The sequence below is a fragment of the Brugia malayi genome (assembly GCF_000002995.4).
Source record: "Brugia malayi strain FR3 genome assembly, contig: Bm_v4_Chr1_scaffold_001, whole genome shotgun sequence".
In the NCBI taxonomy this organism is placed as follows: domain Eukaryota; kingdom Metazoa; phylum Nematoda; class Chromadorea; order Rhabditida; family Onchocercidae; genus Brugia; species Brugia malayi.
The window spans coordinates 4,373-23,814 of NW_025062475.1; the positions used below are offsets into that span (position 1 = coordinate 4,373).

General features: G+C 26.3%; 5 protein-coding genes across 5 annotated transcripts; 3 read left to right on the forward strand and 2 right to left on the reverse strand.

Moving 5' to 3' along the window:
- Positions 1–1,785: 1,785 nt before the first annotated feature.
- Bm17307 (Uncharacterized protein) lies at positions 1,786–2,370 on the forward strand (the record flags this gene model as incomplete). The annotated part of the gene is made up of 3 exons (XM_043076046.1): positions 1,786–1,851; positions 2,002–2,095; positions 2,315–2,370. The coding sequence occupies 3 exons, from the start codon at positions 1,786–1,788 to the stop codon at positions 2,368–2,370; spliced, it is 216 nt and encodes a 71-aa protein (XP_042931980.1).
- A 1,575-nt stretch (positions 2,371–3,945) lies between these two features.
- Bm17308 (Uncharacterized protein) lies at positions 3,946–4,969 on the reverse strand (the record flags this gene model as incomplete). Its single annotated transcript, XM_043076047.1, has 5 exons — positions 3,946–3,953; positions 4,069–4,266; positions 4,363–4,440; positions 4,647–4,825; positions 4,917–4,969. 5 exons carry the CDS (start codon positions 4,967–4,969, stop codon positions 3,946–3,948), a joined length of 516 nt encoding a protein of 171 aa, XP_042931981.1.
- Positions 4,970–5,038: 69 nt separating this feature from the next.
- Positions 5,039–5,468, reverse strand: Bm17309 (Uncharacterized protein; the record flags this gene model as incomplete). The annotated part of the gene is made up of 2 exons (XM_043076048.1): positions 5,039–5,215; positions 5,370–5,468. 2 exons carry the CDS (start codon positions 5,466–5,468, stop codon positions 5,039–5,041), a joined length of 276 nt encoding a protein of 91 aa, XP_042931982.1.
- Positions 5,469–9,205: 3,737 nt separating this feature from the next.
- Positions 9,206–10,708, forward strand: Bm11108 (Zinc finger, C2H2 type family protein; the record flags this gene model as incomplete). The annotated part of the gene is made up of 5 exons (XM_001895221.2): positions 9,206–9,298; positions 9,540–9,716; positions 9,918–10,130; positions 10,247–10,423; positions 10,562–10,708. 5 exons carry the CDS (start codon positions 9,206–9,208, stop codon positions 10,706–10,708), a joined length of 807 nt encoding a protein of 268 aa, XP_001895256.1.
- Positions 10,709–11,343: 635 nt separating this feature from the next.
- Bm12369 (Zinc finger, C2H2 type family protein) lies at positions 11,344–18,286 on the forward strand (the record flags this gene model as incomplete). The annotated part of the gene is made up of 14 exons (XM_043076049.1): positions 11,344–11,523; positions 11,926–12,084; positions 12,347–12,501; positions 12,908–12,979; positions 13,245–13,401; positions 13,608–13,665; positions 13,889–13,979; positions 15,182–15,227; positions 15,409–15,597; positions 15,874–16,083; positions 16,303–16,470; positions 16,621–16,829; positions 17,617–17,836; positions 18,074–18,286. 14 exons carry the CDS (start codon positions 11,344–11,346, stop codon positions 18,284–18,286), a joined length of 2,127 nt encoding a protein of 708 aa, XP_042931983.1.
- Between the last annotated feature and the right edge of the window lie 1,156 nt (positions 18,287–19,442).

A 19,442-nucleotide genomic window follows, 5' to 3' on the forward strand; every position in this document is an offset into this window, starting at 1 on the left:
TTTGAATTTTTTAAAAATTTTAAAATTTGTTGTAGTTTTCTTACATTTGATGAGGAAATTGGTTCAAATTTATCAATTTTAATTTTAATTAAGTTCCAAAACTGCTAAAAAAATGCTTATTTTGAACCTAATTTACTATGTTACGTGCATTGTACCAGTGCTGGTCCTATATTGTGTTGTCATTTTATAGTTCAAATATTAAAATACGCCTTTGTAATTAAGTTTTGCGCATAATTTCATCAGCAAACTTAATAAAACCTTCAATTAATCATGATTTTAGTTCAATTTAAGAATTTAAATTAAATTTAAATTCAAATTTAAATTTTGAATTTTTTAAAAATTTTAAAATTTGTTGTAGTTTTCTTACATTAGACAAGGAAATTGGTTCTAATTTATCAATTTTAATTTTAATTAAGTGCCAAAACTGCTAAAAAAAGCTTATTTTGAACCTAATTGACTATGTTACGTGCATTGTGCCAGTGCTGGTCCTATATTGTGTTGTCATTTTATAGTTTAAATATTAAAATAAGCCTTTGTAATTAAGTTTTGCGCATAAATTTATCAGCAAAATTAATAAAACATTCAATTAATCATGATTTTAGTTCAATTTAAGAATTTAAATTAAATTTAAATTTAAATTTAAATTTTGAATTTTTTAAAAATTTTAAAATTTGTTACAGTTTTCTTACATTAGACAAGGAAATTGGTTCTAATTTATCAATTTTAATTTTAATTAAGTGCCAAAACTGCTAAAAAAAGCTTATTTTGAACCTAAATTAATAAAACTTTCAATTAATCATGATTTTAATTCAATTTAAGGTTCAAAACAAAATTAAAATTCAAATTTAAATTTTGAATTTTTTAAAAATTTTAAAATTTGTAATTGTTTTCGTACATTTAACAAGAAAATTGGTTCTAAATAATCATTTTTAATTTTAATTAAGTGCCAAAACTGCTAAAAATAGCAATGTTTTCAAGTTAATTCATTATGTTATATGCATTGCAGCAGAGCGGGACAAGTATGATGTGGTCATTTTATAGTTTAAATATTTAAATGCGCTTTTGTAATTAAGTTTTAAGTAAAAATTCGTCTGCAAAATTAATAAAGCTTTCAATTAATCGGGTTTTTAATTGAATATAAGGTTCAAAATTAAATTTTATTTCAAATTTAATTTTTGAATTTTTTAAAAATTTTAAAATTTGTAATAGTTTTCGTACATCTAACAAGATCATTTTTTATTTTAATTAACTGCCAAAACTGCTAAAAATAGCAATATTTTGAAGTTAATTCATTTCGTTATATGCATTGCAACAGAGCGGGACAAGTATGGTGTGGTCATTTTATAGTTTAAATATTAAAATGCGCTTTTGAAATTAAGTTTTGCTCAAAAATTGATCACCGAAATTAACAGAACTTTCAATTAATCATGATTTTAATTCAATTAAAGGTTCAAAATTAAGTTTAATTTGAAATTTAAATTTTGAATTTTTTAAAAATTTTAAAATTTGTAATAGTTTTCGTACATTTAACAAGAAAATTGGTTCTAAATTATCATTTTTTAATTTAATGAAGTGCCAAAACTACTGAAAATAGCTATTTTTTCAATTTACTGAAGTAAGTGAATTAAGAAAGTACGTCCATTCTATCCGCTCTTTTTTTTTTTTGTATTTAAGGATCAAGCTTTTGTCGGGTATTGCAACAGAATGGGCGAAGCTTTCATTAAAGGTTAAAGAAGTCCACTCTTCTTTTTTTCGTGCCAATATTTAAATGCAGTAACGTTTTTGATGGTAGCAAATATAGTCTATTTATATCAACCACTGATTCCATCTGCTAGAAAAAGGAAGTGCAGGGTTAGCACTTTCACGACACCTTCTCTCCAAACCGAAAAATATGGATGTTGAAGGTAACGTGTTGTTTAAGGCTAATGATGATTTTGTGATATCTAGTTTTTTCAACTTTTTTAATGACAAGATCTGCTACATTTGGTTGATACGTTTTAGAGGTGTTCTAGAGGAGGGTGTTTTTCATTACTGGTTGCGATAGTTCTATCTGCACGTACAACGTCACCTCGAGTTGCAGCTTTGACAAATCTTGGTGCGTTTTTTAGGAATAAGACTGTAGCCGTGGTTATTAAGTATTTAACCCTCGACCCGGCAAATTTCCAGTAATTTTTTGCACTATATGTACCTTATGTCTTCACAATATAGTATAAAATTTATTGCAGCTGAACAAGTTATTCGTCCTTGCCAACTCATATTAGTGACCCTGATAAAGATGGTTGGACATCATTGCGAGTACACCTAGCTTTTTCAGCTCACTTTGTAAGGCAGATGGATTTGAGATGGTATTGTGAAGGCAAGGAGGGTTAACTGTTGCCATAAAAAATTTTTTTCAGTTGCCATAAAAAATTTCTAAACAATCGAAAAATCGAAAATTTATAAACTAAAAATTATACAAAATAAAAAGAAAAAACTAAGAATAAAAAACAAGAAAAGCTATTAAGGGACAAAAAAATAAAATAATTCTTATGCGTTAAAGTCGCAACAGTAAGAAAATATTGAAATTTATAATGATAAAAAAATTTTCAAAAATTCAGAGAAAGTGAAGAATTCGAGAGGTATCAAAAATTCTTTGAAGTCCCAAAGTTCTATTCACTCGAAAAAATTATTCAAAAAGCGACATAATTGACAATAAATTTGGAAACTCAACATTTCAGACATTTTTTCATTTCATAACCCACATCTTTTTCATATAAGATTGAAAGAAGGTATAATTCCATACCTTCCTTTAATCTTGACCCACAAAGATAGTTATAAGATTGGCTCATAATCCTCATGCCACCTCATAATCCAGTCTACAAATAAAAAATTATGGCATTATTAAATTGATTAGTAATATCATAAATTCCTCAACTTCATATCTAATTAAATCACTAAGCAAACTTATATGCAAAAGAAAAATTTCAGAAATTAACGTCATTAAAAAATGCTTGAATGTAAAAATTTGCGGAGTTTGCCCCCACATAGCTCTCTAATAGTCTAGAAAGTAATCATCCTAAAGTGTAACATAACATAAATAAATGCAACCTAATAAATAAGAAACTCATTACAAATTCAAAAATGCAGAATTAAATACATTATAAGTTGCTACCAAATAGGAAAAATTTAACATGGTTAGTAACGATGAAAAAAGAATAAAATTTTTCAGTAAAAAAAAATAACACAAGTAATAAAAAATAAACAATAGTTTTGAGAAATTTAAAAAACAAAAAGATGAAAGTCGTTAGTATTAACCAAAAAACCATTAAAAGCAATAAATTATTTACATTATCCGAATGATAAATAAATTGTAAGAACAAACATTTATAAAATTTAACTTCATACAAAGAATTAATAAAACAAAACAAAAAACTAAGAAAAACAACTGAATCCAAAGTAATTTGATCTGAAGAACACAATATTTCTTAATCAAGTTTTTTTTTTCAATTTTGTAATGCAGAAAATTTTGATTTTATCTGTTTCAAGCTTTTTAATATTGACCATATGACTGCGGCTAAAGAAACATACATAAGCAAAACAAAACCCACGACTTTTCCCATACATTGAATTCAGTTGTTTCTACATCAAAATTATTTCAAACAAAACTCTTTTTTTATTATTTTATTTTATTTTTTTTTTTTGTTTTTTTATTTTTTTGTTTTTTTTTAATTTTTTTTTTTGGCTTTTTCATTTTCATTTTTTTTTTTGTTTTTTTATTTTTTCTTTTTTAGTTTTTTTCCTGTTTTTTTGTTTTTTTTTTTTATTTTTTCTTTTTTAGTTTTTTTTTTCTTTTTTTTATCTTTTGAATTGACTAACCCTCTTGGACGAGTGACTGCCTTCACTAATAATGAATGGAGAACTGGAGCAGGCAGCGACAGGTGGCCGCGTGAGGAGTGCCAAATACTATCACTGGCCTGAAAAAAAATCCACGGCTTAGAAAAGCTATGAGATCCACTTTATGAATTTTTCAATCATTCGAATCCTTTCCCACTATTAAATTTCACTTTTTCAATATTATTAATTTTTTACCTGGAATGAAGAGGTGACGAGCATCCTCCTCTCTCCCCACTAGATCAAGTCTGCGGCGCTTTACCTGTCTTTCATTGATTACGGCCGCACATGCCCTCGGGCACCAATCGAGGGCATGAAGCTCCACTGCTGCTGTTCTTTGTGCGGCCGTAAATCCGGGCGGCAGTACGAGGTAGTGGCCACAGCGGACGCAAAAACCTAGAATATGCATAATTAGTTTGCTAGGCTTCAGATGAATTAAATGCATTAACATTTCCAAAACACTAATTGAAAATTATGTTTCGAAATACCTACCGTCCTGCCTGTGCATCCTCGAGGCGTGAATACGCCACCCTTTTAATGTTCCGAACTGCCTGCTACAGATACCACACACTGAAAATAAAAATGATAAGAAAATGTCATTGCACAAATTGTTTTTTAAAGCATCAATGTAGAAAAATTTTGATCGTTTTGATGTATTATAAAAGACAAAATTATATGATTCATTCATAAAGTAAAGGAACAGAGTAAAATTTTATTTCTTTATCAAATTATAGGTATATATAATCATTCTCAAAGTTATTGAAATTACAAATTACCGATGTTGTTGTTTCCTTGTTCTCGAACCACCGTGTATGGTTCCGCCTGCGGCACTTGCAGCTCCCTTCGGAGCTGCTCCGGAAGATCCCCTAAGTCAGCGGGATGAAATTCTTCCGGTGTGACCGCAGCCAAAACTTCATGAGTGGCAGGGACCGGGATCTGGATCGCCCTCGTCCTTCTAAAACAAACTTAAATTTAATGCAAATTATTTAAAAGGTATTGCTTAATTATCTCTTTACTATACATTTGCTGTAAAAATTAAAACTTACAGGACGAGTTCGCGGATTGATTCAACCGGTTCCTCGGTGCCACTCATCTCCATTGGTGCCACCTGTACCGCAGGTTCTTCATTTTCATCGTTTGGCAGAGGGGCCCACTCTGCTTCGTATGGTCAATTTTCGCCATCATCATCATTTTCGGGCAAAGGGGCCGACTCTGCCTCTGCTTCATCAAATTCTGACTCCTGCGGTACAGCTTCTTCCTCCATTTCTTCCTGGGCATTTCGCCCTTCCATTTCATCCATTCTTCTATCCGTATCATCCAAGAGGGTCATAAGGGACCGTTCAAACTAAAAGGCTATCTTTTACAGTCATATTTTAAATTTGTGGTGGAAAATTTTGCAATCTTTCTTCCTTCAAATCATTATTAGTTCGTAGCAAAAAAAGGAGAAGAAAAAAAAAAAAAAAACATATGAAAAAAAAAGAAAGCAAAGTAAAATATACCTGAATGGTCCTTAACACAAACCTCTGCAATCTAAGAAACATCACAGGCTCTCTCCTCAGGAAATTAAAGAGAGCCCGGAGGTCCTGATCAGCTTCCATTCTATAAAATTAACAAATTAACTAAATATTCATTCAGCGCAAAAAAAAACACACAATGGAACTATTATTTATTAATGATAAGATAACACATTTAAATGTACTTACAATATACATTAAATATATCTTATATTAATATTAAACATTAAATATCTTACATTAAATACTTTCGTTGTAACCTAATCCCAAGAGAAGAAAAAAAATGATGAAAGTGAACATATATGGAAGTATTATTATGTATATCCTCGCGCTCATGGACAATATGCAACATTTTACTTCATGCACATACTGTCCAATCCTTTTGCTGTTTACAGAGGATATCATTTGCTCTCTCTTTCTAATCTCTGATACATCCGAATTTGGCATTCTTATATTATCTATATTATCATCCTTGTGCACAAAAAAAAAGAAGTCGATAAGGTCGAGATCTCAATTTTGTCTTTTAAATGATGTAAATTTTTTGAATTTCTTGGACTTTATAAATTTGTTAATAATTAATGAATGAACAATTTTTTAAACCAAATAACTTTAATTGCAATTTATTACTTCTAGTTTGTATCATTTTTAGGCAAATCAATGAGTAACTTTTTCTATGTTCTAGTCTATACATTCCACCAACTTTAGTTAATATGCTTATACCATTATAAAAGTTTTTTTTTTTTTTTTTTTTTCATGAACCTTAAAAACAAAATTTTTAAGAACACTGAAATTTTAATAAAATAAAAATATCATAAATGTTTCCATTAGTGGTATCATTTAATCATTGTCACTTAACCATTCATTTTTTTATCATGTTTTTTCATTTTTTTTTTTCACATCGAAACTTTTAAATAATTAAAATCACCTTTTTATAAATTTCATGTCAACAAATCCTTAAAAATATTACTCTGAAGTAGTAATAATAAGAAACATAAATTTATGATATTTCGGAAGCCATTCTCGTCATATACCTCACATGAGATGAACGAAATCATTTCATTATTGATCAACAAATCAATTCGGTTAACATTTATCAATTTCAGATCTAATAATTGCGACTGACTTTGACCAAATAATTATCTATGGTTGAAATTCTGTATCTCTCTAGGGTACAAGGTTAAATACTTCCTTCATATCTTTTCTCTTCCAATTATGCTACAGTAATACTACTCCATTTAGTTCTAGAAAGTGAGCACATATGGCGCAATTATCCTTCCATTTCATCAAAGCTGCGCCTACCATCGCATTCAGACTCTTCCGATGAGCGCAAGGAGTGCAAGGAGTAGTAGTCTGAGGAGAATGTGACAATTAGTACTATTCGTGCATATCTTAATATTACCTCATAAAATGCAAATTATTTTTTGATGAACAATAAAATGATTAAAAGTACTTCGAGATTTCTCTTCCCTGCCCTTCGGGCATTCATTTACCCTTATAATATGTCAAGCATATATTTTGCTGTGCTGCAGTAATTACTCTTTTTGTTTTCAGCAAGCAGACGGGTAGGGTAGGGTTATATCTCATCAGTTAAGTGCACGTATCATTGCATTGAGACATTTGTGATAGTCTTAAAGAGTACTCCGAGATTACTTCTCTCCTTTACTATAAGCACTTTATGTTTTATCAGCACTTATCATTGCAATCATTTTACTACAAGTTGGGCAATCATTTACCCGCATAGTATGTCAAGTACCGCCCCTCGTTTAATCCCATATTTTTTGGTTATGTTACAATAAGTATTCATTTTGCTTTCATTTTGCTTTTTCGTTTTTCGGAATTAGTCGGTCGGATAATCGAATTGTTAGTTTATTTATCGATTTCGTTATTTCTTTCAAATTTTCTTGCAATGTTCAGCTTAATAATACTGTAAATGTATTTCAAATTAACTGTTCGCATTCTCCCACTCCCATTCTCTTTAAATTTCACTTTTTTAAACTTTAAATTAATTGAAATCTGCTTTGAATGAGTTCTTTTAATCTAACATTCCTATAGCTTTCCATGCCTGTTTGATATTTCTTATTTTTCAGTTGAATTTTATCTTGTCTTCTGAAACAGTCAAGGTGTGGAATATTCTGAAGTATGCCGCTTTCTTCAGAGGTATTTCCGTCTGCAACTGTAGTTCACTGGTGAGAATTCAAAATTGTTTGTTGTCTTCCATGAGAAAATTCTGTCACTCTTATTAAAACTGCATATTTTTCTCCTAAACCTATGTCATTAATTAAGTTCATTAATAATGTATATTGTCAGGTTAACAATATAATGGCTAGATTTAATTCACTGCATAATTATACTTTTATTTACAGAATTTATTTACGTAAGCGAAAAAGCCTCTGTTGATTGCTATATTTACCATTCATTTGTGTCTTTTGTTATTTCCTCCACAATTTCATATGAGTCATTTCATGTTTGCTTCATTTAATGTTAATTAAATTTTTTCTAGAAATTTTTTGTAATTACGAAATAAAGCAAAAGTGAAACTTTGTTTACACAACCAACACGATGAACTTAAATTCTTTAAAAAAAGCCATTGCAACTGCAATAATTTGATCTAACCCACAGTTAAACACCTAAGTTTCTTGCTGAATTTTGTTATTGAAACGGCAGACTGAAAACAAACTGTGATCAGAAATACCTTTGGTGCTGTGGTAATGAAACTTGTCAAGTTAGTTTCTAATTTCATCCAGTGCATTACTAAAAATTATGCAAAAAGTTTAATGGCAGTCCAAGTATGGATTTCTCGTTATTCACCTAATATGTGGTATGAATAACTTTATAAAACATATGATAGTTGCAAATATAAGTAATATCGCATTACTGGAGAAGTGATCTGTGAAATGATAATTATTGATTTCAGGTTTCAGAAACAATAGTAGTATAACAAGCTGAGTTAAAAGTGCATTTTGTTACTAAAAATTTGTCAATTTAAAATATCATTCTTGAAGGGACGTTATCTTGAAGAGATTTTGATTGATCTTAGCAGAAGAAAAAATGATATTATGAATAGAAAGATCTTAGGATAGCTAGCTATATTCCTCTGTATTGTGTTGTTTTAAAATTGAGCAGCCAATTAGTGAGAGAAGTCAAAAGTAGGATTACAAGCATCATTAAGCATTACAGCAATTTTTTCTTTATCACTGGAGAATTTTGAGGTAGTTGAAAGTTTTCCGAAATTCAAAATCAGAGATTAAAGGAATCACTGATTCGTTGTAAGCTTCTATTAAAGTCACTTATTGCATACTAGCATTTTAGTTGGAATTGGAAAAATGTTGGTAATAATCAGAAAATTGTTAAACTATAAAAATAATTTTTATTTTTTAAGATTTTAAGGTAAACAAAATGATTTCTTATTAATATGCCTATACAGTGACCAGTTGTAATAAATTTTTCGATTTACTATCACGGCTGTGAGTCAGACTCCTCTATCCGGCTAATGTGGGAATACCGGAACAGGAATGATAAAGCTGCTGAAAGATTCCAGTCTATATAATTTAACTAATAAGCAAATCTAGTAAAACGATTCAAGACAATATAGACTGCTTCATTACTTCTTGTAGTTAATACTGCAAAGTTCAACCGATAAGAGAAGAATGAATTCTATGTCATCCATCTATTGATATAAACTACCTAAGGTTTAAAAAAAAGAAAAAAATCATTTACTTATTCAAAATAACTCTGATTCGGTCGGTGTTTGCAGTACAGAAAAACCAAAAATTTATGCAAAAAGATCTAACAACGGTCCATTTGGTGACGAAAAACTGACAATGTCAACTGTAAGGATAACAGATGATGAATCGCTTTCTGGAGAGGCAAAAATGTCTGAAATAAGCAGCTTAAGCTCATTTACGAGACAATCGGTAAATGTCAAACACAAAAATTTCTGATAAATACTTTTTATCGTTTCTATGCTTCTCAATTCTTATATTGAAATTCTAATTATATTAATGGAATTGAAAAAAAAAAGAGAATTATTTGAAAGTCTTAATAAATCAGATAATAGTAATGACATTAATAATGTAAATTAAAATAGATTTTATTACTAAAACTAATTTAAATCTTAAATTAGTTTATAATATAATTCCTTTTTTTAAACAATAGAATCCTGTGACAAATACGACACAAACTAGTACACAAGTTACTTCATTGGAACCTGCAAGTAATGAAGTACATGAATTTGATGTTGATTTACTCTACAGTTGGGAGCAATCTTCTGGCACATTATCCTATGAAGCCTGGTCTCCTAGCCTAGTTGATACATTTGACAATGCTAAAATGGTAACTTTGGTTTTGTTTTTTTTGAATTATTTAATTTGCTTTATTTTTTTTTTTTGTTTTAAGTAATGAATTTAATTCATTTATTTAATTTATTGAAATAAAACACTTAAAAATATCATTAAAACCTAACTTTCTTCGACTATACATAACTGAATGTTTTTAAAATTATTTATAATAAAGTATCAACTGTCTAACTTTTAGCTACCAAACTGTAAAGATACTATCTGTCGTGCAAAATTAAATCAACGTCTTTTGCGTGACTCAATGCCACCTCAAAAATTATTGTCAGCTAAATCATTGATAATACTAAATGAAGAAATGCGACGAAAGCGCATGCGTGGACATTTATTGAAACGAATTGTTGTACCATGCAAAACAAATGAAAATATGGAACGTTATGAATTAATTTCAAAGGTAATTGAATGAATCAGAAAACTGATGACATTTGCGCTCTAACAACTTCTTTGGTACAAAATATTTATACTAGAAACTTATATATATATATATATATATATATATATTGTTTTAAGATATGTGATGATGCTATCAGTGAATATATGACATCAAATAATCACCAAAATAAGCTACTAAAAATAAATTTGGAATGTGGTGGTGATATGCCACCTAGAATTAAAGTTAATGGTATTCGTGTGGAACAACCAATAAATTATGATCAGGACTATTATGATACTAGCCAATCGGTAAAAGTAAGTCAATTTTTAAGAGTATCATATAGAAATATATCACAGAAATTAGATTAGAAAGATAATTTAAAAAATTAAATTTATTTGAAAATTTTAAAATTGAAAAGGAAAAAAGAAATTAATTAGTATTATTAAAAATAGGTTTGCAACGCAAATCATTCATTTCGACATCGTTCAACATGTTCTCCAGCACTACCATATCCATCGGCTAATACATTTAGTAGATGTTCAATTGAAGATTATGTCAAAAAGTTGAAAGGACGTCGACAGATGCAAGAAAAACAATAATCTTTTATCTTTTAAATTCCTAATCATTCATACTTAATAAATAAATTATCACATATTTATGTTTTAATCCTTTTCTCAAACTAAACGATCAAAAATTTGATTTCGTTAATTATCACATGGAAACTAATCATTACAAAATCACATGTACTAAAATAAATATAATCTTTTGGTCTTAATTTTATAATAATATAAGCCTTAAGCTTATATTTTTATTTCTTGAACGTAATTTAGGATGAAAAAAAAAAAAAAATGTCTTAATTTGTAAAAAAAAATTTACATTTTATGTAAATTTTTCCAAGAATAATATAAGTTAACTAATGACATTAACTTTTTTATTTTTACTTATTTTATATTTTGTGGGCGGTGGAATTACTAGTCATTTATCATTTAATCAATAAATCAATTTAAAAGATAATTTGGTGGTGTGACAATAAACAACAATTTTGTAACGAAGTCAGCAATTTCAGTTAGTATTTTTTTTTTTTTGCATATGTGAATGTATTTTGTGAATAGCATTAATTTTTATGAATAATTATCAGTTAATGATAACATTGATAAAGCCTTCTAATCAACTTTTCAAATTTACATTTCAAAAATTTATTATTTAAAATGATTTGTTGTAGAGGCCATAACTGATGTCAGCACCACATCATGGTGCTTCTGGGCCAAATGAGTCAGCAGCTACACGAATCACTCCACCAGCCAAAAAATTATCAAAAATTAGCAAAAAATTAGCAATCAAGAAGGAACGACTTGTACCAATGAATGATTTACCACTTGATGCACCACCCGTTGATTGCCCGCCCGTTTATGAGGTAATTAACCTGTTGGGTACCCAGGAATTTTATTGATTGATAAATTATCTTTTTGATTTTCTTAAATTACTAACTGAAAATGATTCATTGATTCAGAATTGTTAATCAAATTTAATTTAATAAATTGTTAAACATTTGATCAGTTAATAAATCAAATTTAAATTTCATTATATCCGTTTGATTTCAGTGTTATTTCATCTCAAATAGTTTATTATAAAACAAAATTAGTTATAAAAATATGAATTCAAATAGTTTTTTTATAAAATAAATTTAAAAAATAATAATGTAATATAGAATTAGCCATAATTATTAAAATATCTTTATAAATAGAAGTATCATTGATATCTTTATCAGTGATACTTACAATTTATAAAAGTAACCTATGAAATTGCAATATTTTAGTGTTATGTAACGATGAAACCATTAAAAAAGCATCGTCTCACAATCACAAAACGTTATTTTGGTAGAGTTACCCGTGGTCTGATGCGATTAATGCCAGAAAAAAGTGCTAAAGCAACAAACGAAGCTATCGGTTCTGAATATACCATCGATTTAACTGGTGTTTGTATTTTTATTTATCATTTTTTTTTATTTTTATTTTTCATTTATCGATTTACCCGTTTTAATTTACATATTCATTTCATTAGTTAGACTTATGATATCAGTGCCTATATGTATTTTAAATTACTTATAAACCTAATTTCATATTTTAATATATTAAAAATAATTAAACAGTTATAAATTATTTCAAAGACATTTTATTAAAAGATATGAAAAAAAAAAAAAAAAAAAAGAAACATGAAAACATATTTTCTATTTTTAGGTAGCAATTTCATGTGATGACTCTAAACGAAGACTAATTTTTAAATTCAAAAAAGAATCACGTGATATAGGTCCAGTAAATAAGATTGAATATGATACATTCAAGGAAATGATCCAGAAACATCGTAATTATCGTCAAAGCGCTTATCGTAGCAAGTATATATTTTCGAAAAATTAAAAAACTAAAAAATTGAATATTAAGAATAATTGATATTGGCATTAGCTATTATTAAATGCTAAATATTATAATATTAATACAATTCAAATCTTATATCAATTACATTTCTTCTTCTTACAAACAGTAGAAATTTATGATAGAAAAAGAAAAAGAAAAAGAAAAAAAAAAAAGAAAAAGAAAGCTAAAATATCTTCTCTTCAACAGATTGGTTGATAAAATTTCATCTGATGGTTGAATTGGAAATACAAAATTATTTCCTTAAATGTAATCTTTTTCAAAAAATCTTCATCCTTTTTTCTATTGTTTTTTCTTTTTTTATTTTGTTTTTTTTTTTTTTTTTTAAAAAAGGATTTTTATTATTATTATTTTATAATAGTTGTTAAGAAAGGAGGATATCAATGAATTAATTACTGCAAATGCTTATCAGAGTAATGGTTCCAGTCCAGTAATTTGGCGGTAAGTTCTAAATATTTCAATAAAAACAAAAAATGAGCCCAGAATTTGAATAGTTAGTTTATTAAAAGAGCAAGAAAACTAATTGATCATTTGGTAAATTCCTAATTTTATTTAAATTTTACAAAATTTTTTCTAATGAATTCTTATAATTTTAATTAAATAGAAGAAAAAAATGCATGCTAGTATAATTGAATAGATTTTACTAGGCACAAGAATATTCAAATAATCAGTTAGGATTTTATGCTTAAATAAAAAAAAAAAAAAGGCCTGCTAATACGGAGCAAGATACTATTGAAACGGCCAAATTACGTGAAGATTCTCGTGGCAATACAATAGCTGAATTAAATGAAAAAGTGGCTAAAATTATTAATGATATCAAAGTAATTGCAATTGAAATGAAGCTAATGAGAAAAGAATTAAAGGTATCAGGAAATTTTGCTTTTTTTTTTCTTTTCTATTTTTTTTTTTTCAAAAATATAAATTCTTTTATTATTATTTATTTAGAATCAAAAATTTTCAGCAATTGTTAAATTTTTAAATTATTACATTAAAGATTAAGATTAATGAAGAAGAAGAAAAAAATTCTATTAAAATTATCAAAAGTCTTTTTTCTTTTTTTTTTTTTTAGGAATTAATAAAAACTATTCAAAGTGGAAAAACATTACCAACAACAGAAAGTAAAGAAAGTAAATTTTTTTTTTTTTTAATTTTAACCAATTTTACCATTCTAGTTATCCGTTTCTCTCTCTCTCTCTCTCTCTCTCTCTCTCTCTCTCTCAGTCCCTCTTTGCTGAATTTTTTTAATGTAAAAAATTGAATTTGATGACAAATGCATTAGCATTAAATAAGCATAATATAATTAGCCGTGTAATTTATAGTTAGTTAATAAAATTTTTCAAAAATTTTCAGACGATGATGATCATGATTCGGATGATTCTGATGAGAAAGCAGATGCATCTACTCCAGATAATAATCAAATATTAGTTGATGCAATACAAAAGTATTTACAAAGTTTTTCTTTTTTACTTTTTCTAATAAAGTAATTAAAGTGTACTTAAAGTTATCTATTATCATATTTAATTCATTAATTATAAGAAAAAATTAAATTTATAATTAAAAATGAATGACTAAAGCATAAGTTACTAAATTATAAATTAATGATACACTTTAAGTTTTAATTTACATAAATTATAAATTACAAATACAGCATAAAATCTCTCAATAAAATAATTTTTAAAAAAAAAAGCAGAAAAAAAAACAAAGTTTCCAATGAGAAAATTTTTTTGTCAGGAAATTATTAACATTCTTATTATTATTATTATTAATTTTTTAGCATTTAATTAAAATTATTAACATTTTTAACATTTAATTACGTTTCTTTCTTTTTTTTTAAATTCAATTTTTAAACAAAAAAATTTATTTCAAATTTTTGAACTATTAAAGAAATGAAATTTAATTATTTTTTTACTTTTTTTCTCTTCCATTTTGTGTTATTTACGGTTTTTTTTTTTTTTTTAGAGAAACGATGAAAGAAAAAATTATAGAAGATAAGAAAGGTTATATTTTATTTTATATCTGTTTAAAATTTTACATTTCACTTACAAATACACTTATCAATTATATAACTATCATAAATGAATGTTATACTTAAATATGCTTAATTAGTTATTTTCAGTAATTCAATCTGTTAAAAAATGCTATTATTAAATTAGTACAGTTATAGTACTAAAATATAATTTAAATGTAAGGAAATCTCAGTAAGGATGCATCGAATTATCATTGATAATATCATGAGTAATTAATTATTTCAAAAAAGAAATGATTGAATATTTTAACTCATAAAAGTAATTATTCATATCAAAAATGTTCTTTAATACCTGAGGAAAATAATAGCTATTATTTTTAAGATCATAAATAATATGGTTAAAAAATTTTAAAATTTTATTTTCATATCATAAATGTTTTAATAGAAACTTTGAAAGAAAAAAAAAATAAAAAAAGAAAAGAAAAACAATTGATATTATTTTTAGGAATCAAACTAAAGGATAAAAAAATTTTGTTAGTTTTTTTTTTCCTTTCTTTTTTTTCTTCCCTTTTTTTTTTGTTCTATTTGCATGTTTTTTTTAATTTTTGTGAGATTTCAATTAAAAAAAAATTTGCTTGTTTTTTTTTTTCATTTTGTATTTAGAATTATTATTTCAGACAAAAGAGTAAAATTTATTTACCCGAAGAAATCATTGAAAAAAAGGTAAATTATGTTTTTTTTTTTTTGTTTAATTACAAATAAAATTCAAAATTAAAAAAAAAAAAAAAAAGATTTTCAAAAAGTTTTCTGCAAAATATGAATTAATTTTTCACTAAATTAAAAAGCAAAAACTAACATATTTTTATTTTTTTTTCTATTTTATATCTTCAGTGATAAATTTCAGGAAGAAAAACCTGAACGATTGATATTGGAAGGTGGAGAGTTAGAAAAGATTCAACCTCGAAGACACCGAGATCAATTGCCAAAGCCATCGATAGCTGGTGAAGAGCTAGGCTTACGACAATTGATGGCAATTGTTGCCCGACGTTTACCCTTACCAATATCATTCTTCGAACCACTTACAATGCTACAGGTAAACAGAAGTTTACATTAGAATTTTTTTTTTTTTTAAATCTTAAATTAGCAATTAGCTACTAATTAAGTCATTAATTTGACTACTAATATTTACATTAATTATTTAAATGATGCTTTTAGGAGTAATTTAATATTCATTTACAGGATAAAAGAAACTTTTTATTACAATGCTTTAGACTGCTTTTTTTTTTTTTTTTTAGTTTCTAATTTAAGTTTATTCAATTTTAATTCCTCTAAAATTTTCATAAATTTTCGAAGAATAGAAATCTTTTAGGTCCTTTGTGAAGAATTACGATATTCCGGACAAACACTAAATCGAGCAATATCAGCTTATGATCCATTAGATCGTATTGCTTATGTAACAGCTTTTGCAGTAAGCAGCTATTCCGGTATGGTATGCCGGAAACAGAAACCGTTTAATCCGTTACTTGGTGAAACATTTGATTATGTATCTAATGAAGGATGGAAATATCATGCTGAGCAGGTTAGTTCATTTCATAAATATTAAATATCATTATAGTCTACATGATTTTAGCTTAATTAAATGATAATTGATAAGATGTGATAAATGATATTTGTGAATTTATTAAGAGAGAATTTAAAGTAATCAGCAAATTTTATTCATAAAAGTCTAGAATAGAGCTTTTTTTTTTTTTCATTATTCATAAATGTTTACTTTTTTTAAATTTCAAAAAATTTTCAGGTAAGTCATCATCCAGCTATAACAGCTGCACATGCTGAAGGATTAAATTGGGAATGGTGGCAAACATTAATATCAACACCAAAAACATCATGGTCAGGTGTTATTGAAGCAACACCAGAATTACCTGTACGTGTACGATTAGGTAAAGAGGATTATTGCTGGAATAGAGTAAGTTAAAAAAATATTCGTTATTTTTTTTTTTTTTAAAAAAAAGTGTAAAAGTGAAATAAAAATAATTATCATAATTTTTATCACAAAAAAAAAAAAAAAGATAACAAAAAATTATCATAAAAAAAAAAAAAAAATTTTTTTTTTCAGGTAAAAGTAATCATTGAAAATGCCTCAGCAACAGCTGAATATCGTAAATTAAAAATGGATGGAATAATGAATATGAGATGTAGTAATGGTTATACTAGTACAATAATTTTTCGTAAAGATCGACAAACTGAAATTTATGGTACTATTATGGATAATCATGGTGTTACAGTTGTTAAACTTTTTGGTTACTATGATCGATTTTTGCAAAAGTTAGAATTTATTATTCAAAAAAAAAAAAAAAATAAATAAAAGAATATATGCTTTTAAATTCTTAAAAAGAAAATGTAAAAAAAATTTTTTTTTTTTTGTTGAAATAGAAATTTAGTAGAAAATTGAAATGTTTAATAAGATACATCCAAAATTCGTCCAAAAATTAGCTAAATTTTGATAATTTGTATATAAAAATTAAATGTTTATATGAAAATTTTTCCATATGAAATACAAATTTCAAAGATTTTAATTTTAGATAAATTATAGGAACACTTGAAGTTTAATAACTAAGCAAATCAGATATGATTGAATTGATGATATTTTGCTATCATGAAACAAACAAACAAACAAAATTTCTTCATTTTCAATTTTTGCTTTTTTTTTTTTTGTTTTTTTTTTTTGTATTTGCTGAAAATGTTTGAAAATAGTTTTGTAAGATTATCATCTATTATCTTTCATCTTTTTACTAAGCCATTAAATTTTACTTCGTTCATAACTTTAGGGTAGAAATATTTCTATTCAAATTCTGGTTCCATCCATAATTTCAGTGGATAGAAATATTTACTTATTTTTCTTCTTTGTTTAGCTCTACTCCGCTCACAAACTTATGATTGAAATATATATATTTGGAAGAATGATAAAATCAATTTATATGTAACTAAATATTAGATATAGAAGTATATTCAAATATCCTTTAATTATAATAAAATTTTTATTGGGTCAAGGTCATTTAATACTTTACAATACATTCATTTTCTGTCCTTGTTTTTTTTTTTTTTTTTTTAGGGTAAATCAAAAGGATTACTTATTCGAAGCAATTCCATTACCCAAAAATGCAAATCAGTTCTATGGATTTTCACAATTTGCATGCGGATTGAATGAATTTTTAAGCAATGATGAGAAATTAAGTGCTCCACCAACCGATAGTCGATTTAGACCGGATTTGAAAGCTCTCGAGAATGCTGATACTTCTCGAGCTATTGAAGCTAAAGCTAATCTTGAAAAGGTTTTATCATTCTTATTCCCTTTTTTTTTTTTTTTTTTTTTTTTTTTTTCATTTCTAAACATACAGATTATATATAAGCAAAAAGTTAGCTTATTTTACTTATTCTAATAAGTTGAAGTAAATTTGTATTGTTCTATTTATTTCATTGATTAAACTCTTAAGGATTTTTCTTTTTTTATTTTCATTTTAAATATTTTAAACTAACAAAATATATTTAACTAGAATATACTTTTTAAGTTGCAACGAGCACGTAATGAAACGATACATAAGCGTATGTGGTTTGAACAACGACAAGATTTGATGACAAATACAACTTTATGGATTTGTAATGGTCGATATTGGCAAGCAAAGGAAAAAAAATTTAAGGGTTATTCGGATATGCTTCAATTATTCTGGTATATTGCATATTTATCAAATTTGTTTTATACTCTATTTTCAATCTCAATTTAAGCAATTATTGCAGAATAAAATTAGATTATTTTATGGTTAGAATGGAAAAAGATAAATGATCTTTGTAATATAATATTGATTAAAAATTTATCACTGTAGATGGAAATTATCATCTCGAAATACAATTTTCAAAAAAAAAAAAAATAGTGGAACTTAAGAGTGTCACTCAAATTGTACTGATGTCAACTATCAATGGAATCGATCAACTGAGGTATGATATAGACTAAATCAAATATCACGTTATATTTAATGTTCGAGATAGGAAGTTTATGTATTATTTAAAGATATTTCTGTGCCTTAGAATAAATTAACGAATAATATTATAGACATCTAAAAAAAAAGCATGACATATATATATATATTCAAATTTATCCTACTGTTTTTCTAATAATAATAATGTGAACCGGAATAGTATGGTCATAAGCCGATTCAAAAGTTAGTATCGAGTATCGAGAAAGCGTAGTAATATTGTATAGGAACCATTGAACATGCTACTGAGATTGTTTTGACAATTCTTTATATACACTAAACTTTTGAAATTCTCTATACAACTGAAATTATTAATTATTCAGATACAATGCAAAAATGGATCTTATACAATCTATCAATGGATTAAGAAAGCGAAAAATATATGTCACAGCAATTGGCTACTATATTAGTTATAAAACTAGAAAAAAAAAAAGTAAAGTATTAAAGGAATGCTCCAAAGAATATATTTCACATTATAATAACCACATTAAAATGTACTAAGAGAGCTAAATTACAAAAGGTAATCATAATAATACGACAAATACTATTCGAATTTTCTGGCCTTAATTGTTGAGTTATTATAATATCTAATTCATGTTTTATTCATACTTTAACTATTCTCATACTGTCACTGATGCATACAACAATAAGACTATTTCCGACAAAAATCTTTTAGTAACACTTATATTATCACTAATGTAAATTACTTTTTTATTACCTGACATTAGCATTAGCATTTTTAACTTAACTTTTAAATCATTCCACAAAAGAATACTGTCCAATTCAACTCATCGTTTTAACAATGACAAAAATAGCAAAAAATATCTTTAATAAGTGAATAAAAAAATTTACTGAAGCTATGAAGATCTTATAGATCAGTTATAAAACTAAAAAATGACAAGCTATT